This window comes from Vicia villosa, unplaced genomic scaffold, assembly GCF_029867415.1.
Source record: "Vicia villosa cultivar HV-30 ecotype Madison, WI unplaced genomic scaffold, Vvil1.0 ctg.000063F_1_1_1, whole genome shotgun sequence".
NCBI lineage: Eukaryota > Viridiplantae > Streptophyta > Magnoliopsida > Fabales > Fabaceae > Vicia > Vicia villosa.
Window position 1 is genome coordinate 885,566 of NW_026704991.1, and position 25,925 is coordinate 911,490.

General features: G+C 36.4%; 2 protein-coding genes across 3 annotated transcripts; one reads left to right on the top strand and one right to left on the bottom strand.

Moving 5' to 3' along the window:
• Positions 1 to 289: 289 nt before the first annotated feature.
• Positions 290 to 2,109, bottom strand: LOC131623393 (tRNA (guanine(26)-N(2))-dimethyltransferase 1-like). Of its 2 annotated transcripts, XM_058894405.1 has the most exons (4): positions 1,580 to 2,109; positions 1,392 to 1,469; positions 1,040 to 1,241; positions 290 to 649 (listed from the first exon to the last, which is right to left on the bottom strand). In XM_058894405.1, exons 1-4 carry the CDS (start codon positions 1,610 to 1,612, stop codon positions 642 to 644), a joined length of 321 nt encoding a protein of 106 aa, XP_058750388.1. In that variant the 5' UTR covers positions 1,613 to 2,109; the 3' UTR covers positions 290 to 641. The 2 variants fall into 2 exon arrangements, with proteins under 2 accessions (XP_058750388.1, XP_058750386.1); XM_058894403.1 differs by lacking the exon at positions 290 to 649 and having other exon boundaries at positions 747 to 1,241.
• An 11,732-nt stretch (positions 2,110 to 13,841) lies between these two features.
• On the top strand, positions 13,842 to 14,528 carry LOC131623407 (uncharacterized). The gene has a single exon (XM_058894418.1). It carries the CDS (start codon positions 13,842 to 13,844, stop codon positions 14,526 to 14,528), a length of 687 nt encoding a protein of 228 aa, XP_058750401.1.
• The last annotated feature ends 11,397 nt before the right edge of the window (positions 14,529 to 25,925 follow it).

Consider the following 25,925-nt stretch of genomic DNA (forward strand, 5'->3'; position numbering starts at 1 on the left):
AGAAAAGTTGAGTCTGTGTGCTTTCGGTGGAGTGATTGGAAATTTTAATAGTATCACTATTGAAATGATTTTTCATTTCTCTGTTTAAATTTGAATTCAATAATCATGATATCATAACCAAATAAATTTTCCATTTTGATACTCACCCAACCTAAACATAAATAATTATCACTGTTATTATAAACCTATAGCACATCATTATTCTGAAACTTATAAACCTAACAATTCTCCAATCTAATGGACTAATAAATTAGAAGCAACTAACAAACTAACCCAATCATTGCGCCTTCTGTAAACTCCAGCTATAAGTCCTATAATACAAAATCAAAACACATTAATTCTACAAAACATGATGAATGCATGCTTCATCAGATATCATCTCATCAAAAATCCACAGTTGAATTACCATATTGAGTCTAACTTGTTCCATTAGAATCAACACCCGCTGGTTAATCCCTACATGTTTGCCATATGTTTTCTTTTAATAAAACATATACTACTTTATTTGGTTGAAATATATTGAGAGAATAAATAAACACAATCTGTGGTAAAAATCGAGCATGAATACCACCATAAGATAACAACTAGCCAATCCAATATTACAAGTTTAAACAACTAAAATCTGTCAAATTTTGAAGTCTTCAAGAACCTGCATGCTCAAAGTTGTCGGCCATAAAAATGTGTCATTATAAAAAACACCAAATCAAAATTAAATTAAAAATCAATTATTATTCAACACAGCACAATTTCCAAATAACAAAGAAAAACAGATTTAACAAATAGGCACATTTAACTTAATTCTTGAAGTGCCTAAACCTCTTGCCAAAACATTTAACTTAATTCTTCATTGAGCAAAAAGACACACAATCTACAAAAATAACTTAGCTCAGCTCACTTTGATGAGCAAAATTTTGGTGAAAACAAATAAGCTTTCTTTTGTAACCAAAAAATGTGGAATTTCATGAAAATTTGATTTCAAGAGCCTTTTTTATGAGCTAAGATGTGGCACTATTATCTTCTTCAATTTATGGCTTCTTACCTTTAGGTTCTTCTTCTTTATTATCTTCTTCATTATTGAGAGCATTAAGGGCTGTTTCACCTATCAGAGAGACATGCTTGCTAGTGATAGTTCGTCCTGCCCTTAGTTTTGGACCCCTAATGTCTTTCGGGATTGGAAAAAACCTCGAAACTTTCTTTGCTTGCGCCTTGCTAAGAGACGCTACAGCCCTAGCAAAATTAGCCTGAAAAAAGATAACACAGACAAGGAAAAAAACTTTATATTACCCTGTATAATCAGAAGGCATTTGGTTAAAGGACTTAATAAAAGCACTTATTTGATAAGCACTTATCATATGAGAGTTAAGTTTAAGTTGTTTTGATACTCAATATACCTGTAGAACGAGTTCCTTTGCAAGTATGATACTTCCAGGTTGATCTGCCGGCTGACCTTTCACGGGATGATTTTTAACCTACAATGAAAGGAACGGGGCATTATTTTATATAGGAACCGATACCGACGATGACAGAACACAAATGAACAAGCCTTAAACATGAGAAAGCGAGTGTTTAAATCTCTTACCCAGCAACGCATAATGTCCCAAATAACATCCATAAGTGCATCTGACTTAACCCTATTGCACAAACATGAAATCTAGAGATACGATACCCTATTGCATCTGACTAAACAGCGAGGGATGTACATGGAACGACATCGTCCAGATCTTCTTCCATATTCTCCTTGTCGAGGTCGTATTTGTCATACTTTTTGCAAATGGAATCGATTCGGGTTAGAAGGTCGATGACGCTCATCATGGCGGTGGTACTTTTGGGGTCAGAATTGGATCTTGAATAGACTCAACTCAGTTCGATCTGCTTGTTTCAGTTGTGGCTCAACTCAAAAGAGGATTTCAAGGAGAGAGAGGCCATGGATACAACTCAACTCAAAAGGAAGAAGGCGGAGGAGGAAGGCGAAGGAGGTCGTGACAGCGAATAGAGTCGTGACGGCGGAATAGGGTTTCAGAAGAATAAGAAATGAATGTTGTGTCTGCATATAGAAGGAAATGGGTTTTAGGGAAAAATTGGGAGTAACATTTTCCATCGGTTCTTTAATTGCCCGATGCAAAGGCTAATTAATTTGATATTTCCCATCGGTTATTAACTGGACCAATGAGAAGGTCCACTGTGCGTTCTATTTATCACATCGGGTATGGTTTAGGCCTAATGTAAAATTCCTTATAATAAGATTTTCATTTATTTACAATTCTGCCACCGCCTTTTTTTTTCATTTTATTTACAATACTGCCACTGTGTTATACATTTTTCATTTTTTCATATATTTTTTATATCATTGTAAATAAATACCTGATGTAAAATCTTTTGACAAATATTTTTCATATCATATATTTTAATACCTGATATAATATGCTTTAAGCAAATGTCATATTTTACAATTGTGTGGCTTATGTCTAATCTAAATATATCTATTGATATTTTTTATAAAAGGTAGAACAAAGACATGCAGAAACATGTCAAATAGTCCAAGTACAACATGCACAAATCAGAAAAAGAATTAACTATCTGGTAGTTAAAACTGTAATAGGCACAATCAACAACCAATATTTTAGATTAAAGAGAAAATTGTTAATTTCATATGTAATAGAAAACTATCAATTCAACCGAAAAAGACAAACAACATTCAAGTTAAATCAATACTCCCTCCGGCCTGAATTATAAGCAAATATTCTCTTTTAGGTTTATTGAGTAATAATTGTATCTGGTCTACTTAAAAGACCAGATACATTCATTATTCAATGAATCTGAAAAGAGAATATTTTCTTATAATAAGGGCCAGAGGGAGTACCTTCCAATGAACCACTAAAGGTATCTTAGATTGAAAATCAACCAGAAACATAACCTCATATTAGCCTTAGACACAACATTAAGATTCTCAATTACATTTTACTCCCAGGGTATCTATTGAAACTTTAAACCTTACAACTTATAAATAAGTACAAGAAACATAAATCGGATGCTCATGTTCACCAGTTCAAATGCCTCCACAGTTACCACATTATTTCCTCTTATTACCTCTAGAATGGGAAAGCAGCTAAAACAAACTTATAATACATAACCAATTGAGACAGTTTTGTCTAGACTGTGAGTGACTAAACTCATTTCCACTTTACATCTCATTGAATATGGAACTCTTGACAATTCTCGGAGAAAACATAACCAATTGACAAAAATAAATCTTATAATACAAGCAATAGAGATGAATATGTTTAAGCATGTCTAAGTATATGTATAAAGTTAAACAATTTCTACAAGTCATTAACATTTTGGTTAAATATATTTTGTTACTTATATATGTCAAAACATTATAACACATTAAAAACATAACCATGTCTGCAAGAAGTGGACAACTAAGAAGAAGTTCAAATTTGCGTAAAATAATGCAGGTGATAACTTACACATGAGAGCACTTATTGGACTGCTTATAACTTCATTGGGGAGCTGAAGAATATAATCAATAATGGTACCACCGACCAAAAATTGTGCAACTTCATTGCTAAAGTTGTTGCAGTTATGTGTAAGCAAACTATAGGTTTCAGCCAAGTAACGCGGAGTCCTAAGCCAAAATTTGGGGATGTCGCGCCAATTGCATTACACTGTGAATTATGAAATCCTGCGGCGACGAAGTTATACCAAGGACAAAGTTTCAAATTTATAAAGGTTCCGGAAGGAGCTAATTGGCCCCAACCAAAGACTTCACCAGATGTTAAGTTTAACTTCATGATGAAACTTCTTGACAAATCAGCAGTTTCTTAAAGTAATTAGATACTTCCTAGATAGTATTTTTTTCCTATTGTACAATGTAATATAAATAAAGACATACATAAGTAAATGATGAATTTAAGTTAGAAATTACTGAGCCACTCAAATTTGCAAAGTACTTTATTTCTGAGTTATGCTGATTTTGTATTGAATTTCCTTACAGAATTGGTTTATCAAAGATTTATTTTCTGTTTTGTGAGAAGTTGAAATCAATACATACTCTTTCCACAATTAGAAAGCTACATCTTGTCAATTGATATTGAGTCCATAGCAAAATTACAAGAGATATTGATAACACTACTCTCAGAAACAAAATGGTACCATATCACAAAATTTCCATCTTGGAATATTTCTATACAAAAAAATTAGAAGGTCTTAGAGGTATTCAAAAACGTTACAAAATCAAATAATACCTGATGTCCAAACACGCTAGATTTGAAGGACAAAGCTGAGTTGCAGGTGAATTAATTGTCTCTGCAACTGTTCAAGCCTTAGTTTCTCTGCATTAGCAAATTCATAGTCTCCATTTTCTAAATGTCTCTGATATAGTCTCATCCTTGAGTCAGTTGGAGAATACACAATTCTACCTGATGTGAATTTCCTTTCAAATTGGAGTCTGCCTAACAACTTCCACCCTTTTCCCTCACAGTGACAAGCAATAATCATTGCCTGATGACTTATTAAAGATCATTAAACTCACAATAAGTAAGACCTGTAAATAAGATATAAGTGGAATTAGTAAAACTATATCACGTTAAATTATTGCTAAATGGTTCAAATCACTATGAAGGAGTGTTTCAATATTTACATTGTAATAGGTTATTGGACTGTCCTATTATTTGCAAGCTAAAACTAATTTAAAATTTGCAAGTGTTAATACAAACCTGCATAATATTTTTAATTTCTAATTCCTTACATGAAAAGTGTATCAAAATATAATTATCAACTCTTGGGCAGATGAAGACCAAGAAGTTGATCTTGCCATTTATCCACTTTTGTCTCTTGATTAATTCCTTAAGTAAGTCTTCAGCAGATGGCATTTTGGGGATGACATAGTTGAAATCTTCTAGATTTATGGGTGCGTCTTATTCTTGTTGTTCCACTCACATCTTCTTCTCTTTGGAGGTTTTTTAAATTATTTTTCCATCAATGATCTCATACATCATTATTTATAGTGTTGTTTCTCCTATTTTTGTCACATATTTCACATAATCTTCTCATTTTATGTTGAAACACGTGTATTCTTGAATTTTTGTGACCACATCACCATATGGTAGACATATTCATCTCCTAGTTTCAATAATTTCAATCGATTTAACAATATTTGATTCCTAGTTTCTTGTCTTAAAGGTTCTGACATGTAATATGCGATTGTTATTCTTGGGAGATTGTAGTTATTTGAACAAGTGTATTAAATCGTTGCAACTAACTAAGATCATACACAAAGATTATGTTACAATAATGAATTTACCTTTAACTTCATTGAACAAAAGAGTTCTTATTTTATGTAATTAAAGTAACTAAAGAGTCCACAAATCCTTATTCAACTGGCAGAAGTCAATATCAATGAAGCGTAGACACCTTTAGGAGTCAACTGGCAGAAGTCAAATCCTTAACAAGTGTCAGTGTCCGACAATTGTATGATATCCGTACGACACATGTCGAAAAAGTAAAACAAGTTTTAGAAAATTCAAATACGTGTTATTCAAAAAATAGGTTTTTCTTTGATCAACACTCGTTGAATCGGTGACTGATATCTGTGTGACATTCATACCAGACATGTCAGAAAATTCAGACAAGTATTTCATATAAAATTTGTTTTTTTCCTTGCTTCAACACACTTTTATACATGTTTTGGACAAATCTCACACATCTAAAAAGGTTAAGCTTATATTGATGCAATATTATAGTAAAAAGTCAAATCTTGATTAGAATATTTTCAACTCTTTTAATAATAAATGGATAAATAATGCTCAAATATTATTATATATGTAGAGGTATCAATGTCCTACATTTTTTACATTTGTTGTGTTTCGATGTCGTATCACAGTTTGTGCTTATTTATAGATTAGAAGTCATCACTAAAGTTTAAATTTTGGTTGTGGCAATTGTGTTATGTGTGTGTTTTTATTGTAATTATTACCACTTCGTTTACCTATCCAAAAAAAAAATAATAACAAAATTGTAAAAGCAAAAGTGACATTAAAATTCATATTGAGAAAAGATTCAAAGTCACTTGAATCCAGCCTTAAATTACTCACATGCCGCTGGTAACTTAATCCCTTTACTAGAATTATCATAGATTTTTTTTCAAATGTTCTTCTTCTAATTTATTAGTGACATAACCTTACATTTTTAAATAGCCCCAATTTCTGTATAAAACCCAAATATTAAACAAAACATACGCTAGACCATCTCATATTTAACAACTATATAATTGAGGCATGTCGATAAATCCAACAAATCATACTAATAAGGTGACCTCCAACAAATTCAACAAATCTCATATTTAACAATTATACTAATAAACAATCACCATGATCCAACAAAATAATTCCTATCTTGTGATGTTCTTTTTTTTAAGCAACTTTCATTGATAGAGAATAGAAATTCTCAAACCCGATTACAAAAGGTCCGATAATACAAACTCGGAAAAGAAAGATTACACACTAAATAAAATCTAAGAGATATAAAACAAAGAATTTTTGCAAAACTCATAAAAATTACAATTGGTATGTGTAATATTTCCTATAGAAGTCCACCCCCATAACATAGCTTTAATATTCCAAACCACATTGATATATTGAAGAAGCATTTCATAATTATTTTTATTTTAAAAATGTTCTTTACAGCTCCATAAAAGCTAAAAACTATTTAATTCATGTAAAGAGTGTTGGAATATAGATTAGTAGTTCATCTTGTAACTGATAGCTTACTTGCTCCTACTTCATATAACTGTTCTTTTGTTATGAGAAGTTAGTTAGGGAAGTTAGTTATTACGGTTAGAGAGTTTGTTAGGGTTTCTCATCTAGTTCATCATTGAGAAACTGTATATAAACACTACTATGATGTATTCCCAACTTAAGCTGAATAATACATATTCTTAGCTTCAATTCTACTCACTTCTTCTTCCTTATCTCTCTCTCTCTCTCTCTCTCTCTCTCTCTCTCTCTCTCTCTCTCTCTCTCTCTCTCTCTCTCTCTCTCTCTCTCTCTCTTGTCTGTTGTGCAACAGTTGTAGCCATGCATTCATGGTGTGCATGAGTTCTAACATGGTATCTTGAGCCTGTGCAATCCAACTGTGATCATGCCTCCACGCTCGATCCGCAGTGTGATCCTACCAGTCCATACTACGTTCATCCCAACGATGGACCTTCTACTGTCAAAGTTCTTCCAGTTCTTGAAGGTTTCAACTACCCTTCTTGGGCAAGATCAATGCGTCGCGCCCTTGGTGGAAATATGAAGCTTGAATTTGTAATTGGATCCATACCAGTTCCTACTGTTGATTTTGATCCATCATTTCGTGCATGGAATCGTTGCAACATGCTAGTTCAGTCATGGATTCTCAACTCGGTTTCAGAATCAATAGCTCAATCGATCGTGTTCATGGAAAATGCGCTCGATGTTTGGAATGATTTAAAGGAGCGTTTTTCTCAAGGAGATTTGATACGCGTTTTCGAATTACAACAAGAAATCTACGTCCTCAAGCAAGACTCAAAGTCTGTCACTGAATTCTACTCAACCTTGAAGATTCTTTGGGAAGAATTGGAGATTTATATGCCCATTCCCAATTGTGTATGTAGAGTTCGATGCTCTTGCGAAGCTATGAGGCAAGCTAGAAAGAATCACACTTTGTTGTATACTATCAGATTCTTGACAGGTCTGAACGAGAATTTTTCTGTGGTTAAGTCACAATTTCTTCTTATGGATCCACTACCTCCTATGAACAAAATTTTTCTATGGTTCTTCAACATGAGAGACAAGGAAAATTCGCACCAATTGATGAATCACAAGCCCTGATTAATGCTGTTGGATACAAGAAGTTCAACCCCAAGCAAGGTAATCACACCTCTCAATCTAATAACTCCAAAACCAAGATATATACTCACTGTGGCAGGACTGGCCATACTATAGAAGTGTGTTACAGAAAACACGGTTTTCCACCTCATTTTGGCAAGAATTCTAGTGCCAATAATGCTTCTACAAGTGAGAATGGTGATGCTGAAGAAGCTGATTCTCGATCAGTGGTTGCTCCCAGCAGTGCCTCTCACATCACTCAAGAACAATTTGACAAATTGGTGCAATTAATCCAAAATTCTTCTCTCCATCAAGCTTCCACTTCTGCTGCCTCTAACCAAGTTGCTTCAGCATCTCTTACAGGTCATTTTCCTGTAAACAATGATGGTAATTCTTACTCTTTTGCTTATAAATGTTGCACCTCTAATTCTTGGATCATTGATTCCGGTGCTAGTGATCATATATGTTCCTCTCAGTCTTGGTTTCATTCTTGTCAAGCCATCACTCCTATTAGTGTTAAATTACCTAATGGCCAATTTGCTTAAGCTAACTATGTTGGCACAATTGTGTTTTCTCCTACACTTGTCATCACAAATGTGCTTTACATTCCTGCTTTTTCAGTTAACTTGATATCTGTTTCAAAGTTATGTCATAATTCCAATTATCAAGTGCATTTTAATGACAATCAATGCTTTATTCAGGATCAGCAATCGAAGAAGATGATTGGTTTGGCTTAGAAGCATGAAGGATTGTACCATCTTGTCCTTGAAAAGGAGCATGAAGCTAGTTCTACCATCAATAATACTTCTACTTGATCTTTACCTAAGAGTGCTCTATGGCACTTCAGATTAGGTCACTTGTCTCATTATAGATTGCAGCTTTTAAGTAAATCTTTTCCTTTCATCAGTATTGATCAAGATGCTGCCTGTGATGTATGTCATTTTGCCAAACACAAAAAGCTTCCTTACCATTCCAGTTTCAATAAAGCCAAACACTCTTTTGATATTGTTCATTTTGATGTTTGGGGCCCTTTAGCTATAAAATCCCTTTATGGTCACTCTTATTTCCTTACAGCTGTAGGATGACTATAGTAGGTACACTTGGATTATCTTGATGAAATCCAAAGATGAAGCTAGAGAAAATGTCATTAATTTTGTTAAAATGGTTGAAGTTCAACACAAAACTCAAATTAAAATCATAAGAAGTGATAATGGTGCAGAGTTTATAATGCCATCTTTTTATGCTTCTAAGGGCATTTTGCATCAAACCAGTTGTGTTGAGTCTCCCCAACAAAATGGGATAGTGGAAAGAAAACACCAACACATTATGAACATAGCTCGTGCACTTATCTTCCAGTATAATGTTCCTAAAAAGTTCTGGAATTTTGCTGTTACACATGTTGTATACCTCATAAATAGAGTTCCTAGACGTGTGTTACATAACAAATCACCATATTTTCTTCTTTTCAATGAGTTGCCTGATTTGCAAGCTTTAAGATTCTTTGGAACTCTGACTTATGCCTCAACTATACAGTCTCATAGAACTAAGCTTGACAATAGAGGTAGAAAATGCATTTTTTTTAGGATTTAAACAAGGTGTCAAAGGAGTCATTCTTCTTGATATTAATAATCACGAAATTTTTTTATCAAGAAATGTGGTTCATTACGAACACTTGTTTCCATTTCAACCTAACTGGAAGTATCACACTGCCTCACCAGATATCACATATCACACCACTGCTGAATCTATTTCTCCTGTTCCTTCTGATCCTCATGATTCTCAAGACAACAATGCATCTTCTGTTACTCCATTACCTGATGCATCCTTACCCTTCATTATTCATGATCAAAATCACCGCCCTACTAGAACTAGACATGCTCCTCATTACCTGAAGGACTATGTGTGCAATTCTTCAGATTCTTCAGTTTTGCCATCATCTTCAGGTACCACTTATCCCATTTCCTCATTTCATTCTTTTAACTTTTTATTATCTTCTCATAAAGCTTTTAGCTCTTCTGTTACCAATGATTTAGAGCCTAAATCTTATGAAGAAGCATGCAAAAATAAGCACTGGGTGGAAGCTATGAATTCCGAGTTAGAAGCCCTTGCTATCAATGGCACTTGGAAGCTTGTAACTCTGCCAGAGAATGTTAAACCTATTGGCAGTCGATGGGTTTATAAAATTAAACATAAAGCTGATGGCTCCATAGAAAGATATAAGGCACGATTAGTTGCCAAGGGTTATAGTCAGGTTGAGGGCATTGATTTTTTGACACATTCTCTCCTGTTGCTAAACTCTCCACTGTTCGTGTCCTATTGGCTGTGGCATCTATTAAGAACTGGTTTCTACATCAGTTGGATGTCAACAATGCTTTTTTGCATGGAGACCTAGAGGAAGATGTCTACATGCGTGTGCCTCAAGGAATTCAAAGTGCTGCACCTAATCAGGTTTGCAAGCTTGTCAAAAGCCTTTATGGTTTGAAGCAAGCTAGCCGAAAATGGTACGAAAAACTCACTTTCCTCCTTTTGCAGCTTGGTTATCACCAGTCAAATTCAGATTATTCTATGTTTACTCTTTCTGAGAATGGCCATATCACAGTTTTGTTAGTTTATGTTGATGATGTGATTTTGGCTGGCACAAGTTTAATTGAGTTTGACAGGATCAAAGGAATTCTGCACAATGAGTTTAAAATCAAGGACCTAGGAACATTGAAATATTTCCTTGGCCTTGAGGTGGCCCATTCAAGAGAAGGCATTGTCATCTCTCAAAGTAAATATTGTCTCGATTTGTTGCATGATACTGGTCTGCTCGCTTCCAAGCCTGCTTCCACTCCTTTGGATCCTTCAGTAAAGTTACACCAAGATGATAGCAAGCCCATGGATGATATTACAGAGTATCGAAGACTCATTGGTAGGCTCTTGTATCTAAATAATACAAGGCCTGACATCACCTTAGCCACACAACAACTGACTCAATTCATGCAAAATCCCACGCAGATGCATTACCATGCAGCATGTCGTGTTGTTCGATATTTGAAGCATAATCCTGACAAAGGACTGTTGTTTCCTAGATCTTCGAATTTGCAAATTCTACGATATTCAGATGCTGACTGGGCAGGATGTATCGACTCCAGAAAATCCACATCCGGTTTCTGCTTTTTTATTAGTGCTTCACTTGTGTCTTGCATTCATGGTGTGCATGAGTTCTAACAAAGAGAACATGAATCTTATAAATTATAAATTGATAAACTCATATTCTACTTTATACAAAAAAAAAAATAATAATAATATGGTTGAAATTGTCAAATTTATTTATGCTTTAATTATTTTCTTTTTATTTTTTTGGCTGCATTCAATGTTGAAGGTAAGTTATTTTATCATTTTTAAATTTTCTAATATACTTCATACACGATATATTCTTTGATTAGTAACAGTAGTGTATTCTCTTTTTTTATTATATAGGTATTAGATGTATTCAAGATTGTGATTGTCCACATAATTTTTGCCCTCCTTCTTATACACCGAAGTGTATTATCGGCCGATGTAATTGTGTTTAAAAAAGAAAGAATTCTTATGGGTTGTAAGGAAAAAAAATATAACAAATGGTTGTAATTAAATTTCAGTTAATAATTACTTATTTTAGGAAATCATTTTTGATGCATAATATTTAGTTCATATAAAAAAACTATGAGATTTATCAATAATAAAGTGATAGAATTATATTCTGCCAAGTCGTTGTTGGGAGCTTGTTGAGAAGTAGTCCCCATAGTATGCCCAACTCCGATAAGATATATTCTTCAACCATTATGCCTATATTACACAACTCAGACAAACACAAATAGCTAGACTTAACTGAAAAACCATTAATATCCTTCCACTAAACAAAGTTATCTTCTATGGCCTAATTGGAGTGGATCTCCTTGCAGTATGTCCATTGTTTCCTCCATGTTTTTTACTTCTTCTTCTTCTTCTTCTTCAGATATTGGAAGCATCTTCTCCTAAATCCCGAATTCAAACATTATACAATCAAAACCCCATTTCCTGCCTTGATTTGGTTCACCAATCGAATAATTCGTTTCATGTAATCATTGATTGTCTCCTTTTCCTTCATTTGAATCAATTCAAGCTGACGTTTGTGAGTTTGTAACCTCATCACCTTCGCTTTATCAACTCCAGCATATGTGTTTTCCAAAATTTCTCATGCTTGCTTCGACGATTCGCAATCAACAACCTTTTCGAAGTTGTCATTATCCACACATTGATGAATCAATGAAGGGTGAGAATTTTCTTTTCATTCATTGTTAATTAAAAACATACATCAAATATATATATATATATATATATATATATATATATATATATATATATATATATATATATATATATATATATATATATATATATATATGTGTGTGTGTGTGAGTGATTGGGAGCAAAAATATCAAGTCAAATAAAAGAAAAGACAAAAAGTCGGGTCTTTAACTGATTACATTACTGTAAATGTGTAAATGATTTTTCTTAAGCTTATGGACTTATTTATTATGGCTAAAACTAGTTACACGTCCGTGTTAACAAACTGATTACGATATTTAAAATACTCAAAATCTCTTAACATTTTTCAATTTCATTTTTTTTACTAGGAAAAAGTCAAAAGAATGAAATCATACCGAAAATGGTGTCTTCTTAGCCACATTCATTTTTTTAAACATACATTAGCATGCCAAGTAATTGGTGGACTCCAATTAATAAGGGCGAATATGCCGGCATGAATGAGTATCCTAATTAAATTCTTGTTTGTATCGGTCAATGTGTATGTGTCACCTATTTATAATGTTTGCTATGTGTCTCCTAATTATAGTATAAAGATCCATTGAACAGATCCATTAATTATGATGGCGACGTGGGAGAAGAGAACCTGCAAAAGAAAGGTTTTGGGACTCAATTCAACACAGGATCTGCAGATAACATTAATTACTCTCAGAAAAAAAGAGGAAAGCTTAGCTTGTGTATCGGAAAGCAGAAGTACCAAAGATGCTATTTCTATGAATACCGCAAGCGTAGCGGCGGATCTGAACATAGAAGAGGGGAAGCAAAGCTCTTTTAACAAGGAGATTGAAGGGGTGGGCCCAGGTGGTTTGTTTATCAACAATTTTTTATTGGAGAAAGAGAAAGACGAGAAATGTCACGAGGACTTCATGAGGAACGTGAGTGTGGTGGACCCCACCCATGTGGGTGCTTCAACTTTTTAGTCAATGAAGAAACAAAGATGACGTGGAGGGAGGAAAATTCAGCCAGCTTAGTGGGCCAAGGTGAGAATGTGTTTTTTAACAAAGTGGGCCATGTGGATATACATACTCCTACATCATTGGGCAAAGGTGGTCACGTTGACCAAAAAAAGGAGAGTTTGGCAAATACATGCATGCATGGGCGAAACAACTCCATCAGAAAAATCTCTAAACTCCCAAAGATTCATGTGGTGCCGATAAAGAAAGCAATGAAGCACACCAAGATAAAAGACACAAATATCAAAGGGAAACAAGGCTTATGTTTTGATGACCATTGCAAGAGGATAAAAAATTGCAAAAAATCTAGAAAGAAAATAAGAGAGGTGTTACACCTAGGGGAGCAAACTCAACATTTCATTTACCCAGTAGGTGTTCGGCTGCAAGATGGGAAGGAGCCAATGGGTGTACATCATGGAGAAGCTCATCATTCCAATAAGAAAAGTCTTTTCTTAAAGCCGAATTTTTTGTCCGGAGGATTACCTTTAACATGTGAATCTATATCTAGTGCCGACATATCAAATTGCAACAGAAGAATTTCCAATGGAGTGTTGAATAAGGCGGCGGAGGGGCTGTGGAATTCTATGGTCAAGCTAGGCATTAAGAACATTTTAGACAGTTTTGATCCAATAGTAAAACTAATAGAGATGGAAGTGAGGGATACCAAAGGGGGAGAGGAATTGAAGGGGACTAAAAACCAACCTATCCAATGATTATTTTCTCTCTAAACTTAAGAGGAGGAGGAAGCCGGGCCAAGAGGAAGAGAGTAGGCTACCACATACAAAAAGGAGATGTTGATATTTGTTTTATTCAAGAGACGAAACTTAGTGGATTGGAGAGTAATGTTGTGAAAGAATTGTGGGGTGATAATCAAGTGGAGTGGTCTTATTTGGACGCTAATGGGGCGTCGGGAGGCATCCTTACTATGTGGAAGAAGGACTCCCTCAATCTTGTCTTTAGTTTTCGTGGTGAGGGTTTCTTAGGCCTTTGTGCGGAAAAGGAAGGTAAACTCATTTACTTTATGAATGTCTATGCTTCTTGTGATTTGAACACGAGGAAGAGATCGTGGGAGAGGATTTGTGAGTTCAAAAACAGTAACGTTAAAGGCTCGTGGTGCATAGGAGGAGATTTTAATTCTATTACTTCGGTAGAAGAAAGAATTGGGACTTCGAGTCATAGCTATAGGAGGGAGATAATGCTTTTCAAAGAATTCATAGAGGAAATGGAGTTGGTGGATCTTCCTACAATAGGAGGCAAGTTTACTTGGATTAGAAGTAATGGCAAGTCTATGGGTAGGATCGATAGATTTCTTCTTACGGATTGTTTCGTTGAGGATTGGAAGGTGGAGGGACAATACATAGGCGAGAGGGATGTGTCCGATCACACGCCTATTTAGTTGAAAGACAATAGAAAGAATTGGGGCCCCAAACCTTTCAAATTCAATAATATGTGGTTCAAACATGAAGAGTTTGATATCTTTGTGAAGGAGGAATGGGAGAAGATAGTGGTTAAAGGAAGAGGTGATTATTGCTTGGTCGAAAAGTTGAAAACTCTTAAAAACCGGATTGTTTGGTGGAACAAGAGTGTCTATGGGTGGATTGATCTCAAAATCAATTGTGACGTGAGGGAGATGCACTCTTTAGATAACATGTTTGTTCATTTTGCAGGTAATGTTCCGGATGACGTAGTTGTAAAAAGATTTAAAGTAGCGGAGGATTTTTGGGACAACATAAATAAGCGTGAAGGCTTACTTAGATTAAAGTCGAGACAACTTTGGCTTTCCGAAGGTGACGACAACACTCGTTTTTTTCACAATTCTTTAAAGGAAAGGAGAAGAAGGAATGCCATTTGTTCCATTGAATCGACGGAGGGAAGGTTAGAGGGGGTTGATGAAATCAAAGAGCACACATTCAAGCACTTTGAGAAGTTGTTTAAAGAAGATTGTTTGTTAAGACCGGAGCTTAGAGGGATCAATCTAAACACTTTGTCTTTGGATGAAGCATCGGCTTTAGAGAGACCGTTTGAAGAAGATGAAGTGAAGGAAGCTATTTGGTCTTGTGATGGCAACAAGAGTCCGGGGCCGGATGGTTTTTCTTTGGAGTTCTACAAAAGGAATTGGATCATCATTAAAGAAGACTTTATGAAGTGTTGCAACGATTTTTATCACAAAGGTACCCTTGTTAAATCCATTACCTCTTCTTTTCTTGCTCTAATTCCTAAGAAGAAGAATCCGCAAGACTTGTTTGAATATCGTCCTGTTTGCTTAGTGGGGAGTAGTTACAAGATCATTGCAAAGATGCTAGCGGCTAGAATGAGATGTGTAGTGGATAGATTGGTTTCCAACAACCAAACCGCTTTTGTTCTGGGTAGAAGTATGATGGATGGAGTGCTAATGGTTAATGAAATCCTTGATTGGGCGAAGAGGAAGAAGAAGGGGTGTTTACTCCTTAAAGTGGACTTCGAAAAGGCGTACGACTCAATATCTTGGAATTACTTAAGGTGGATTTTGGTGAAAATGGGTTTTGGCAAAAGATGGATGAAATGGATTGAAGCTAGTATTTTTACCAATTACATGTCCGTGATGGTAAATGGAAGTGCAACTAGAGAATTCAAGGTTCAAAGGGGTTTGCGACAAGGAGATCCTATGTCTCCCTTCTTGTTTGTTCTTGCTATGGAAGGATTGACCGCTTTAACTAAAAAATCCATGGAGGTGGGTGACTTTAAACCTTTCAAGTATGGGGTCGACGACTTTGTGGATATTCTTCAATTTGCGGATGATACCATCATTCTAGGAGAACCTACATATGACAACCTTTGGAGTTTAAAAGTGTTATTGAGAGGTTTTGAATTGGTATCCGGTTTGAAAATCAATTTCCATAAAAGTAACTTGTATGGGAAGCACATAGGAGATTGGTTTTTTAACTCGGCAACCACCTTTCTTGCATGTAGAAAAGGTTGTTTCCCTTTTAGATTCCTTGGTATTTGGGTGGGCAAAGGTGCGCACAAGAAGAAGGTGTGGCAAGAGGTGATAGACAACATTAAAACAAGACTTTCTACATGGAGAGGAAGAAACATATCCATTGGTGGGAGGGTTACTCTTATTGGCTTCGTGCTTAATGCTATTCCTATCTTTACTCTTTCGTTTTACAAAGCGCCGAGCAAAATCATTCAAGCCATAAGAAGCCTCCTTAGCAACTTTTTGTGGTGCGGGAATTATAAATCTAGATGTATACATTGGGTGAAGTGGGAGAATGTGTGTAAGCCTAAAGAGAAAGGAGGATTAGAAATTAGAGATGTGGGAGAAATGAACAAATCCCTTCTTCTTAAATGGAAGTGGAGAATTTTAAAGGAAGATAATGCAATTTGGAGTAAATTCTTACTCTTGAGATACCACAATCCTAAGAGTAAAGTGTTAGCTTCAAGCAAGGATCTTTTAAATGGGGATGATTCCCGTTGGTGGAGAGACATCGTTCTTAATGACTTCAAAGAGGACGATTTGGACCAAGGATTTAATGAATGGGTTAAATGTGAGTTTAAGCAAGGAAACAATATTCTCTTTTGGTATAGTTGTTGGGTGGATGAACATCCGCTTAGAGTCACTTTTCCGTTCTTGTTTGCTAGAACTACCAATAACCTTTGCTCGGTGAGTGATACCTACTCTTCTAACCAAGGTGTGATCACTTGGAAATTAGAAGACATTTTTGGGGCGGATGTGTTGAATTCTTCGGTTCCGATGGCTTCTTCATCCACCACTTCCGCTTCGGACTTGATTATTGGTGAGGAGCTTAGGGACTTGAGAATGATTCTTCAAGGGAAGGCGCAGACTTGTTGGCTTCGGATGATTTCCATTGGAAGTTATCTACCAACGGAACCTTTTCAGTTTCTAGTGTGTCGCATTTGGTCTCAAATGCAAAGGAGTTAGCTTGGCCAATCACAACTACCAAGTTGTTGGAATTCATATGGAAGACCAACATTCCGGAAAAGATCAAGATTTTTGCATGGAGATTTTTCATCAATAGGTTACCTCTAAAAGACCAACTCATCAATAGAGGTGTGCCTACCCTTTCTTCCATTGATTGCGTTTTTTGTTCAAATCATCCGGAAACGTTGGATCATCTTTTTTTCCATTGTCAAACTATAAAGGCGGTGTAGCGGGGAAAATCTGATATCGAAGCCATAGGATTGACTCGACTCAATATTTCAGTGAAAGTCGCCACCGCACTTTATTTTTTCAAAGGAAAAGGGGAAAGAACGAATAAAACCCAAAGTTTGTTTTTAAAACAAAAAGAAGATATCTTAGGTACGGGTGTTGATTATACATGGGGAAGGTTTTAAGCACCCCTCATATCTGTGGTACTCCACAGGAACCTTTTTGAAAGTCTGTGTCGTGTGTGCTAAAAAACGGTTTGTTTTATTTTTAAAATAAGCTCGGCAAGACGTTAAGCCTTGTGCCTACATACCTCCTCGGTGCAATGGAGAAGTCAGAGCTAATGTAGTTCCGCTTAAAGGGAAAAAGGATTTTAAAAAAAAAACGAATAAACACTTTATCGTCGTTGGAGAGAAATACTCAGCCATTGATCTTGAGCATGAGAACAAACGAGTTCTTTGCATCGCAAATGAAAGAAGGGCTCCAACTCGGATAAAATCAACGAGTATGCCACTAGCTCTCTCACGCGGAAAAGATCCCATTATATCAATCAATTTCAAAATCGTGGGGTATAACCACTCGTTTCGACAATTAACAGTGTCTAAACTTTGAAGAAAAAGGCCATTAAGGGTAAAAGATGTTTTTTAAGGAAAAGGTTTTGAAAAGGTTTGCAAACATAAGAAGGTTTTTGAAAAAAGGGAGAAGATTTTGAAAATTTAAGAATGGGAGGAGATGAAGAGGCTATCCTATTGCGTAAAATAAAAGCTAAGGAAAAGAACGGTCTAACCGAAATAAGAAGCCAACACTTGACATTAAGAGTCAAGGTAGATTTCCCATCCTTTGGAATATCAATACTAAACCAACATTATCACTTGGGGGTCCAGATGAACTTATTATCTTTAGCACCACTTTGCATTAAGCACATTAAAATTCTGACGGAAATCGGGCAGAGTAACGGCTGTTTTCGGGTAAAATCCTTATTTCAATGCCTTGGAATTAACCATCAAGGGCTTTCAAGGAAATACCTGCACATACAAACAAACAACAATCCAATGCCAGACAGACAGAATAGCAGCAGAGTAACAACATCATAAGGGTCCAGAGGTACTAAGTCCATAAGTCCGAATCTCCAAAATGTTAGGGATAGTAACCAATAGTCCAAAAGAGAGCCTTAAGTGTTTTTTAGATTTTTGTTATTTATTAGTGTTTTAGCATAAAAGTAAAGTATGGTCCAAGTGGACAAAGAGAAAATGGCGGAAACATAAATATATGTCCAAATGGACAAAGAGAAAATAGCGGAATATAAACGTCCAAATGGACAAAGGAAAAATAGCGGAATGTAAATATGATGAAATGATAAAATAAAGCGATAAAGCGAGAAATATAAAGAGCGGTATAATAAAGTGCAGAAATTAAAGTTAGTTGTTAGATGTTAAAGATAACCATCTTGAAACTTGTCAAGTATGTTATCAAAGTTAGTAAGAAAGATCGATGGTGAGTGAAGGATGTTCTCGGATTTAGATTCAATGGGAACTTATCAGAAGCTTGATAGAATCATAGCGACTACACGATAAATTTCCATAAGTCCTAAATCAACCGCATACAATTCTCTTCCATGTTTGATCTTTTTTTATTCGGGACACGAAATATTGCGCTATGTTAAGCAGATCGCCAAGTGATTTATGTAGAAATCACCCTACAACGAGGCCGGTCAAAACTTTATGTGCTAATGCATGCGAGAGAAGCGATATGTAGATCACTCTCCAAACGCAATACCGCACGAAAAGAAAAATGGTGAGTGATCTAGTCTTTACCAAGAATCCATAAGAATTCTCAAGGTGTTAAGACTTTCATCGATCAAAATAAAGAGAAACAAAAGATGGAACCACATTAAAAGCTCCTTTCATCCATAATTTCAATCACATAATTTTGCGGATTTGGATTCTCATCCTATCGACGCCCTAAGTCCATTGAAATTAGAGAGAAATTAGGCCTCTAGTTTGTGATTCAAAGAAAATATCAAAAGAATGGAGTAGAAGAAGAGTTAGAACCAAAAACAAGTCAAAAATAGCAAAAACAAGCATTCTGCCTCACTGGAAATCGATTTACCTCTGTAGGAAATCGATTTCATGCCTGCAGAATTCAGATCTGGCGCAAAAAACAGAGTGGAAATCGATTTCCCTCTGTAGGAAATCGATTTCCTGCGCACAGTTTTCAAAAAAACAGCATTATGAACTTTGAAACTTGATTTAGGCAAACATACAAACACCTTATCATCACATATCCATTGGAGCACGAATTTTCCATCAAATCACCATCAAATAGGACCAATATAGCATAAAAGATGCATTGAACACAAGCAACAAAGAATCACATTATGGTAGATGGAAAAGGATGATGAAAATTACCAATTCTTGAACAAAACTTAGATCCACTTCAACAATCACCAACACAAATCTTGATCTCTCAACAATTGAAGAACAAAAGTGAAATGGATGGTGGTTTTAGCTCAAAGTTTGTGAGGTTCAAGGTGTGACTCACAAACTTTATGAAAGAATAAAGAGCTTTGGTGAATTTGGTAGGGATGAGGAGAGAAATTGCAAGGGGTTTTTTGGCTCTCAAAGCTTGAGAAATGAGAAAGTAGAGGTCTCTATTTATAGAATTGGAGCAAGAGTAGTGGCAAATTGGTCTTTTTGTGTTTGGTAATTAATTTGTGGTTAATTGGTAATTAAAGTGGGATTTAAATGGTAAAATGATGTTTAAGTGGGTTTAATGAAGGAGTTAATTTTGTGAGGTGGAAAATTGATAAAATGATCAAATAAAAAGGTGCCAAAATGATGTCAAGCTTCCCTCCTTATATTTTTTTGAATTTTGCGCACAGGAAATCGATTTCCCACAGGGGTAAATCGATTTCCACCTTCAAATTTTCAAAAATTGTTTTCTTGCACTGTTTTGATTTTTGCCCGATCTTTTACTTGTAAAATATAAACAAAAGAGACAAAACACATATTTTTTTGATTTTTGGTTAGTATAAACAAATAAAAGGCTATAAATGCTCGATAATTCCCCTCAGAGATAATCACAGTATCAAAGACAAAGCCTCACAATGGTGCTTTTAATTGATGATTGAATGCAATTGATGTATGATCTTAGGGTCAAAAATTGGGGTATGACAGATGCCCCTATTTAAGTTTCTTTGATCCGGAAATACGATGATTGAAAATCTTCGTTTTGAGGAGATTGAAGAGACTTAAATATATAAAACACGCAATTTTTGAACCTAAGATGCAACGCAATTTTTAATGAATGCATATGATGATGAAACAACACTGGGGAGAAAAAGAACTCCACTGGGGAAAGCACATGTCTTGTGGGAAGAACTCCAATGGGAAACAAGACTTTGCTGGAGAAACGAAACTTTGCTGGGAAAAGAGACTTCACTGGGGAAAACATTTCGCACCAGAGAGATTAAAGCATCACCTTTCACTAGGGTGAAAAAAGGGGGCATCCTCTTTCACAAGGGATGAGAAAAAATACATCCTCTTTTACCGGGGAATCATAAGATATGCATTCTCTTTCACTGGGGATGAGAAAGTATATCACCTTTCACTAGAGAATCATAATACCCATCTTTCATTAACAGAGAACACACCATCGTTCCACTGATGATAAAAATGCATCGACGTACCACTGACGATGAAGATATAATAACATACACCAACGTTCCACTGAAGGTGAACTACCATTGTTCCACTGGAGGTAGAAAAGAGATATATCGCCGTGCCATTGACGATAAAATATACCATCGTTCTACTGATGATATGAGACGATATACATCGACGTACCACTGACGATGAAGATAACAAGATATACCATCGTTCCACTGAAGGTGAGCTACCAACGTTCCACTGGAGGTAGAAAAGAGAAATACATCGACGTACCACTGACGATGAAACAAGATAACAAGATACACCATCGTTCCACTGAAGGTGAGCTACCAACGTTCCACTGGAGGTAGAAAAGAGATATATCGCCGTGCCATTGACGATAACACGTACCAACGTTCCACTGATGATATGAGACGATATACATCGACGTACCACTGACGATGAAGATAACAAGATACACCATCGTTCCACTGAAGGTGAGCTACCAACGTTCCACTGGAGGTAGACAAGATAAATACATCGACGTACCACTGACGATGAAACAAGATAACAAGATACACCATCGTTCCACTGAAGGTGAGCTACCAACGTTCCACTGGAGGTAGAAAAGAGATATATCGCCGTGCCATTGACGATAACACATACCAACGTTCCACTGAAGGTATGAAGAGGTGTCCCTTTGTACCAATGACGGTGAAGAGCAATCAATAATACTTTTTCAATGATTTGAAAACACAAATGCATAATCTCAACGTTCATCATAGAGCGACCAAAGTTCAATCCATGACTAGATGGAAAGAAGCTGCCAAAAAGACTGGACCAAGTGAGGGAGAAACTCACTGGTCTTCTGTTCGTAGACATCTGAACTGAAACATATTATCCACCTAGAAACAAGTTCAGTGGGGATTTTCAAGGAAAGTGAGCTTTTTATGCTTGAGATACTCTAAATGAAAGAGCAATCTGTTTGACAGTAAACTTCATGATAGCAAATGTGAGTGTATGACTGTTTTTGATGCATGTTAATGATGCATATGCTGCCAAAACTTAGCACAAGAAATGAACTCAAGAGATGGAGTACGAAAATAGCATAATCAAGCGTGTCTCAAGCTGAACACCAGAGCAAAAACTGCTATAACAATCTTTTGATGGCTTCAGAATAAATTCTACCCAACACTGAGGGAACATTGGAGCTGAGAGAACAAAAATAACTGAGTTCTACATCATATTCGAACCAGGCCAAAAGTTCATTAAGTGGGATATATTCTTCCCCTTTTGTATATGAATACATCAACATATCCGTTCCTTGTAATGCACTCATGAATCAAAACAAAACTTCTTTTATATTTTTCAAAAAAGATTTTGTTGAAATCAATTTTCTCTCTGTTTTAAAAAGTATTATCAACAATAAATGCCATTTTGAGAGATATGAAAGAAATAAGATTGCCAATAAAAGGTAAAGGCTCAAACTTTTTAATAGAATGGAAGCCTGCAAAAGGCAAGACCCCATGGATTATTACAAAGTTTGGAAAGTGGTAATTTTGTGGAAAAGGTACATTGAAATGTAATGACCCTATCCTCTCTCTCAACTTGGAATTCCTGAGCAAAGGCTTATGTTGAAATGTGTTGAACTTCTCATGATAAACAGATGATCGCTGATGATCAAGTCTTGTCTGATGTAGTTACTTGCCATGAATCCCTAACTTTTGCCTGGACCGCCCTTTCGGGTTTTCAGTCCACCGGGTATTTTATTCTGTTTATGTCTCTAATTTTTGCCTGGACCGCCCTTTCGGGTTTTCAATCCACCGAGACGCTCTTTTTTGCCTAAGCCGCCCTTTCGGGTTTTCAACTTAGCGAGCTGTTCTTTTATTATTTTAGGCGAAGTATTTCTTGACTACATCAGCATTCACGGGACGTGGGAGCTCTTCTCCATCCATAGTTGCAAGAATTAATGCACCGCCAGAGAAGGCTTTCTTAACAACATATGGTCCTTCAAAATTAGGAGTCCACTTGCCCCTTGAATCGGAGGTGAAAGACAAGATCCTTTTGAGCACGAGGTCGCCTTCTCTGAATACACGAGGTCGAACCTTCTTATCAAATGCTTTCTTCATTCTTTTCTGGTACAACTGACCATGGCATAAAGCCGTCATTCTCTTTTCTTCTATCAAATTCAATTGATCAAACCTGCTCTGACACCACTCAGTCTCAGATAACTTGGTTTCCATTAAGACTCTCAGTGATGGAATCTCAACCTCAATGGGGAGCACTGCTTCCATACCGTAAACCAAAGAAAAGGGAGTTGCCCCGGTTGAAGTACGAACAGATGTACGGTACCCATGCAAAGCAAATGGGAGCATCTCATGCCAGTCCTTGTACGTAACAACCATCTTTTGTACAATCTTCTTAATATTTTTATTTGCTGCTTCAACAGCTCCATTCATCTTTGGCCTATAAGGCGAAGAGTTGTGGTGTTCAATTTTGAAACTTTCACACAATTCTCTCATCATGCTGTTATTCAGATTCGAGCCATTATCAGTAATGATCTTGCTCGGTACACCATATCTGCAGATGATATTATTCTTGATAAATCTGACCACAACTTGCTTTGTTACATTAGCATATGAAGCAGCTTCTACCCACTTGGTAAAGTAATCGATTGCTACCAGGATGAATCGATGTCCGTTCGAAGCCTTGGGTTCAATCATGCCAATCATATCGATACCCCACATGGAGAAAGGCCATGGAGAGGAGAGGACATTGAGAAGTGTCGGGGGCACATGAATCTTGTCAGCATAAACCTGACACTTGTGATACTTCTTTACAAACTTGTAGCAATCAGATTCCATTGTCAGCCAATAGTAACCTGCTCTAAGCATCTTTTTAGCCATCGAATGTCCATTGGCATGAGTACCAAAAGAACCTTCATGGATTTCATGCATCAACATGTCTGCTTCATGTCTATCCACGCATCTGAGCAAAACCATGTCATAATTCCTTTTATACAAAACATCAGCATTGATGAAGAAACTGCCAGCCAATCTCCTCAAAGTTTTCTTATCCTTATTTGACGCCCCAAATGGGTACTCTTGAGTCTGAAGGAAGTGTTTAATATCGAAATACCAAGGCTTTTCATCTGTTGATTCCTCAACTGCAAATACATGAGCAGGTCTATCAAGACGTCTGATTGTAATCTGAGGTTCCTCATTATGAAAATTCACTTTGTACATGGAGGACAATGTGGCTAAAGCATCAGCCATCTGATTCTCATCTCGAGGGATGTGGTGGAATTCAACTTTGTTAAAGAACGTCAACAACCTTCTGGCGTAATCTTTGTAAGGGATCAAGCCAGGATGACGAGTTTCCCATTCTCCTTTAATCTGATTAATCACAAGCGCAGAATCTCCATAAACATCAAGAATCTTAATTCTCAAATTAATGGCCTCTTCAAGCCCCATGATGCAAGCTTCATACTCAGCAATATTATTTGTGCAATCAAAACATATCCTTGCAGTGAAAGGTACATGTGACCCATGTGGAGTGACAATAATGGCGCCAATTCCATGGCCATGAATGTTAGAAGCTCCATCAAAAATTAAACCCCACTTGGATTCAGGATCTGGTCCTTCTTCTGGCAACGGTTCATCCCAATCCTGAGCTCTCAAATACATTATATCTTCATCTGGGAAGTCCATTCTGATAGATTGACGATCATCAATTGGTTGGTGAGCGAGGTACTCTGCCAACACACTTCCTTTCACAGCTTTCTGAGCTCGATATTCAATATCATATTCTGATAACAACATTTGCCAGCGAGCGATCCTTCCAGTTAATGCAGGTTTCTCAAATACATACTTAATTGGATCCATTTTGGAAATCAATAGAGTGGTGTGGTTTAACATATACTGTCTTAGTCGGCGAGCAACCCACACCAAAGCACAGCAAGTTTTCTCAAGCAGCGAGTATCTTGTTTCGCACTCGGTAAACTTTTTGCTAAGGTAGTATATTGCATACTCTTTTCGACCAGACTCGTCATGCTGACCCAACACACATCCCATTGAATTTTCAAGCACTGTGAGGTGCATAATCAAAGGCCTTCTCTCAGCTAGAGGGAGCAGAATGGGAGGTTCAAGCAGATATTCTTTGATGTTGTCAAAAGCTTTCTGACAATCTTCATTCCACACACATCCCTGATTTTTCTTTAACAACTTGAAGATCGGCTCACAGGTTGCAGTCATATTTGAAATGAATCTGGAAATATAATTCAAACGTCCGAGGAAACCTCTCACTTGTTTCTCAGTCTTTGGTGCTGGCATTTCCTGAATTGCTTTGACTTTATCAGGATCTACTTCAATTCCTCTCTGACTGACAATGAAACCCAATAATTTTCCGGAACGGACACCAAAAGTGCATTTGTTTGGATTTAAGCGGAGACGATACTTTCTCAACCGCTGAAACAACTTTAACAGATCCTCCATGTGCCCTTCCTCTGACTGGGATTTGGAAATCATGTCATCCACATAAACCTCAATTTCTTTGTGCATCATATCATGGAAAAGAGGGGTCATGGCCCTTTGATATGTCGCGCCAGCATTCTTCAACCCAAAAGGCATCACTTTGTAACAGAATGTCCCCCATGGCGTAATAAAGGTTGTCTTTTCCATGTCTTCAGGTGCCATCTTAATCTGATTGTATCCTGAAAAACCATCCATGAAGGAGAAAACCTCAAAATTTGCCGTACTATCTACCAACATATCAATGTGAGGTAGAGGAAAATCATCTTTCGGACTGGCTTTGTTCAAATCTCTATAATCAACACACATACGAACTTTTCCGTCTTTCTTCGGAACAGGCACTATATTGGCAATCCATTGAGGATATACAGAAGTGACAAGGAAACCTGCGTCTATTTGCTTCAAGACCTAATTCTTATTCTTTTCCGCCATATCAGGATGACTTCTCCTCAACTTTTGCTTGACAGGGG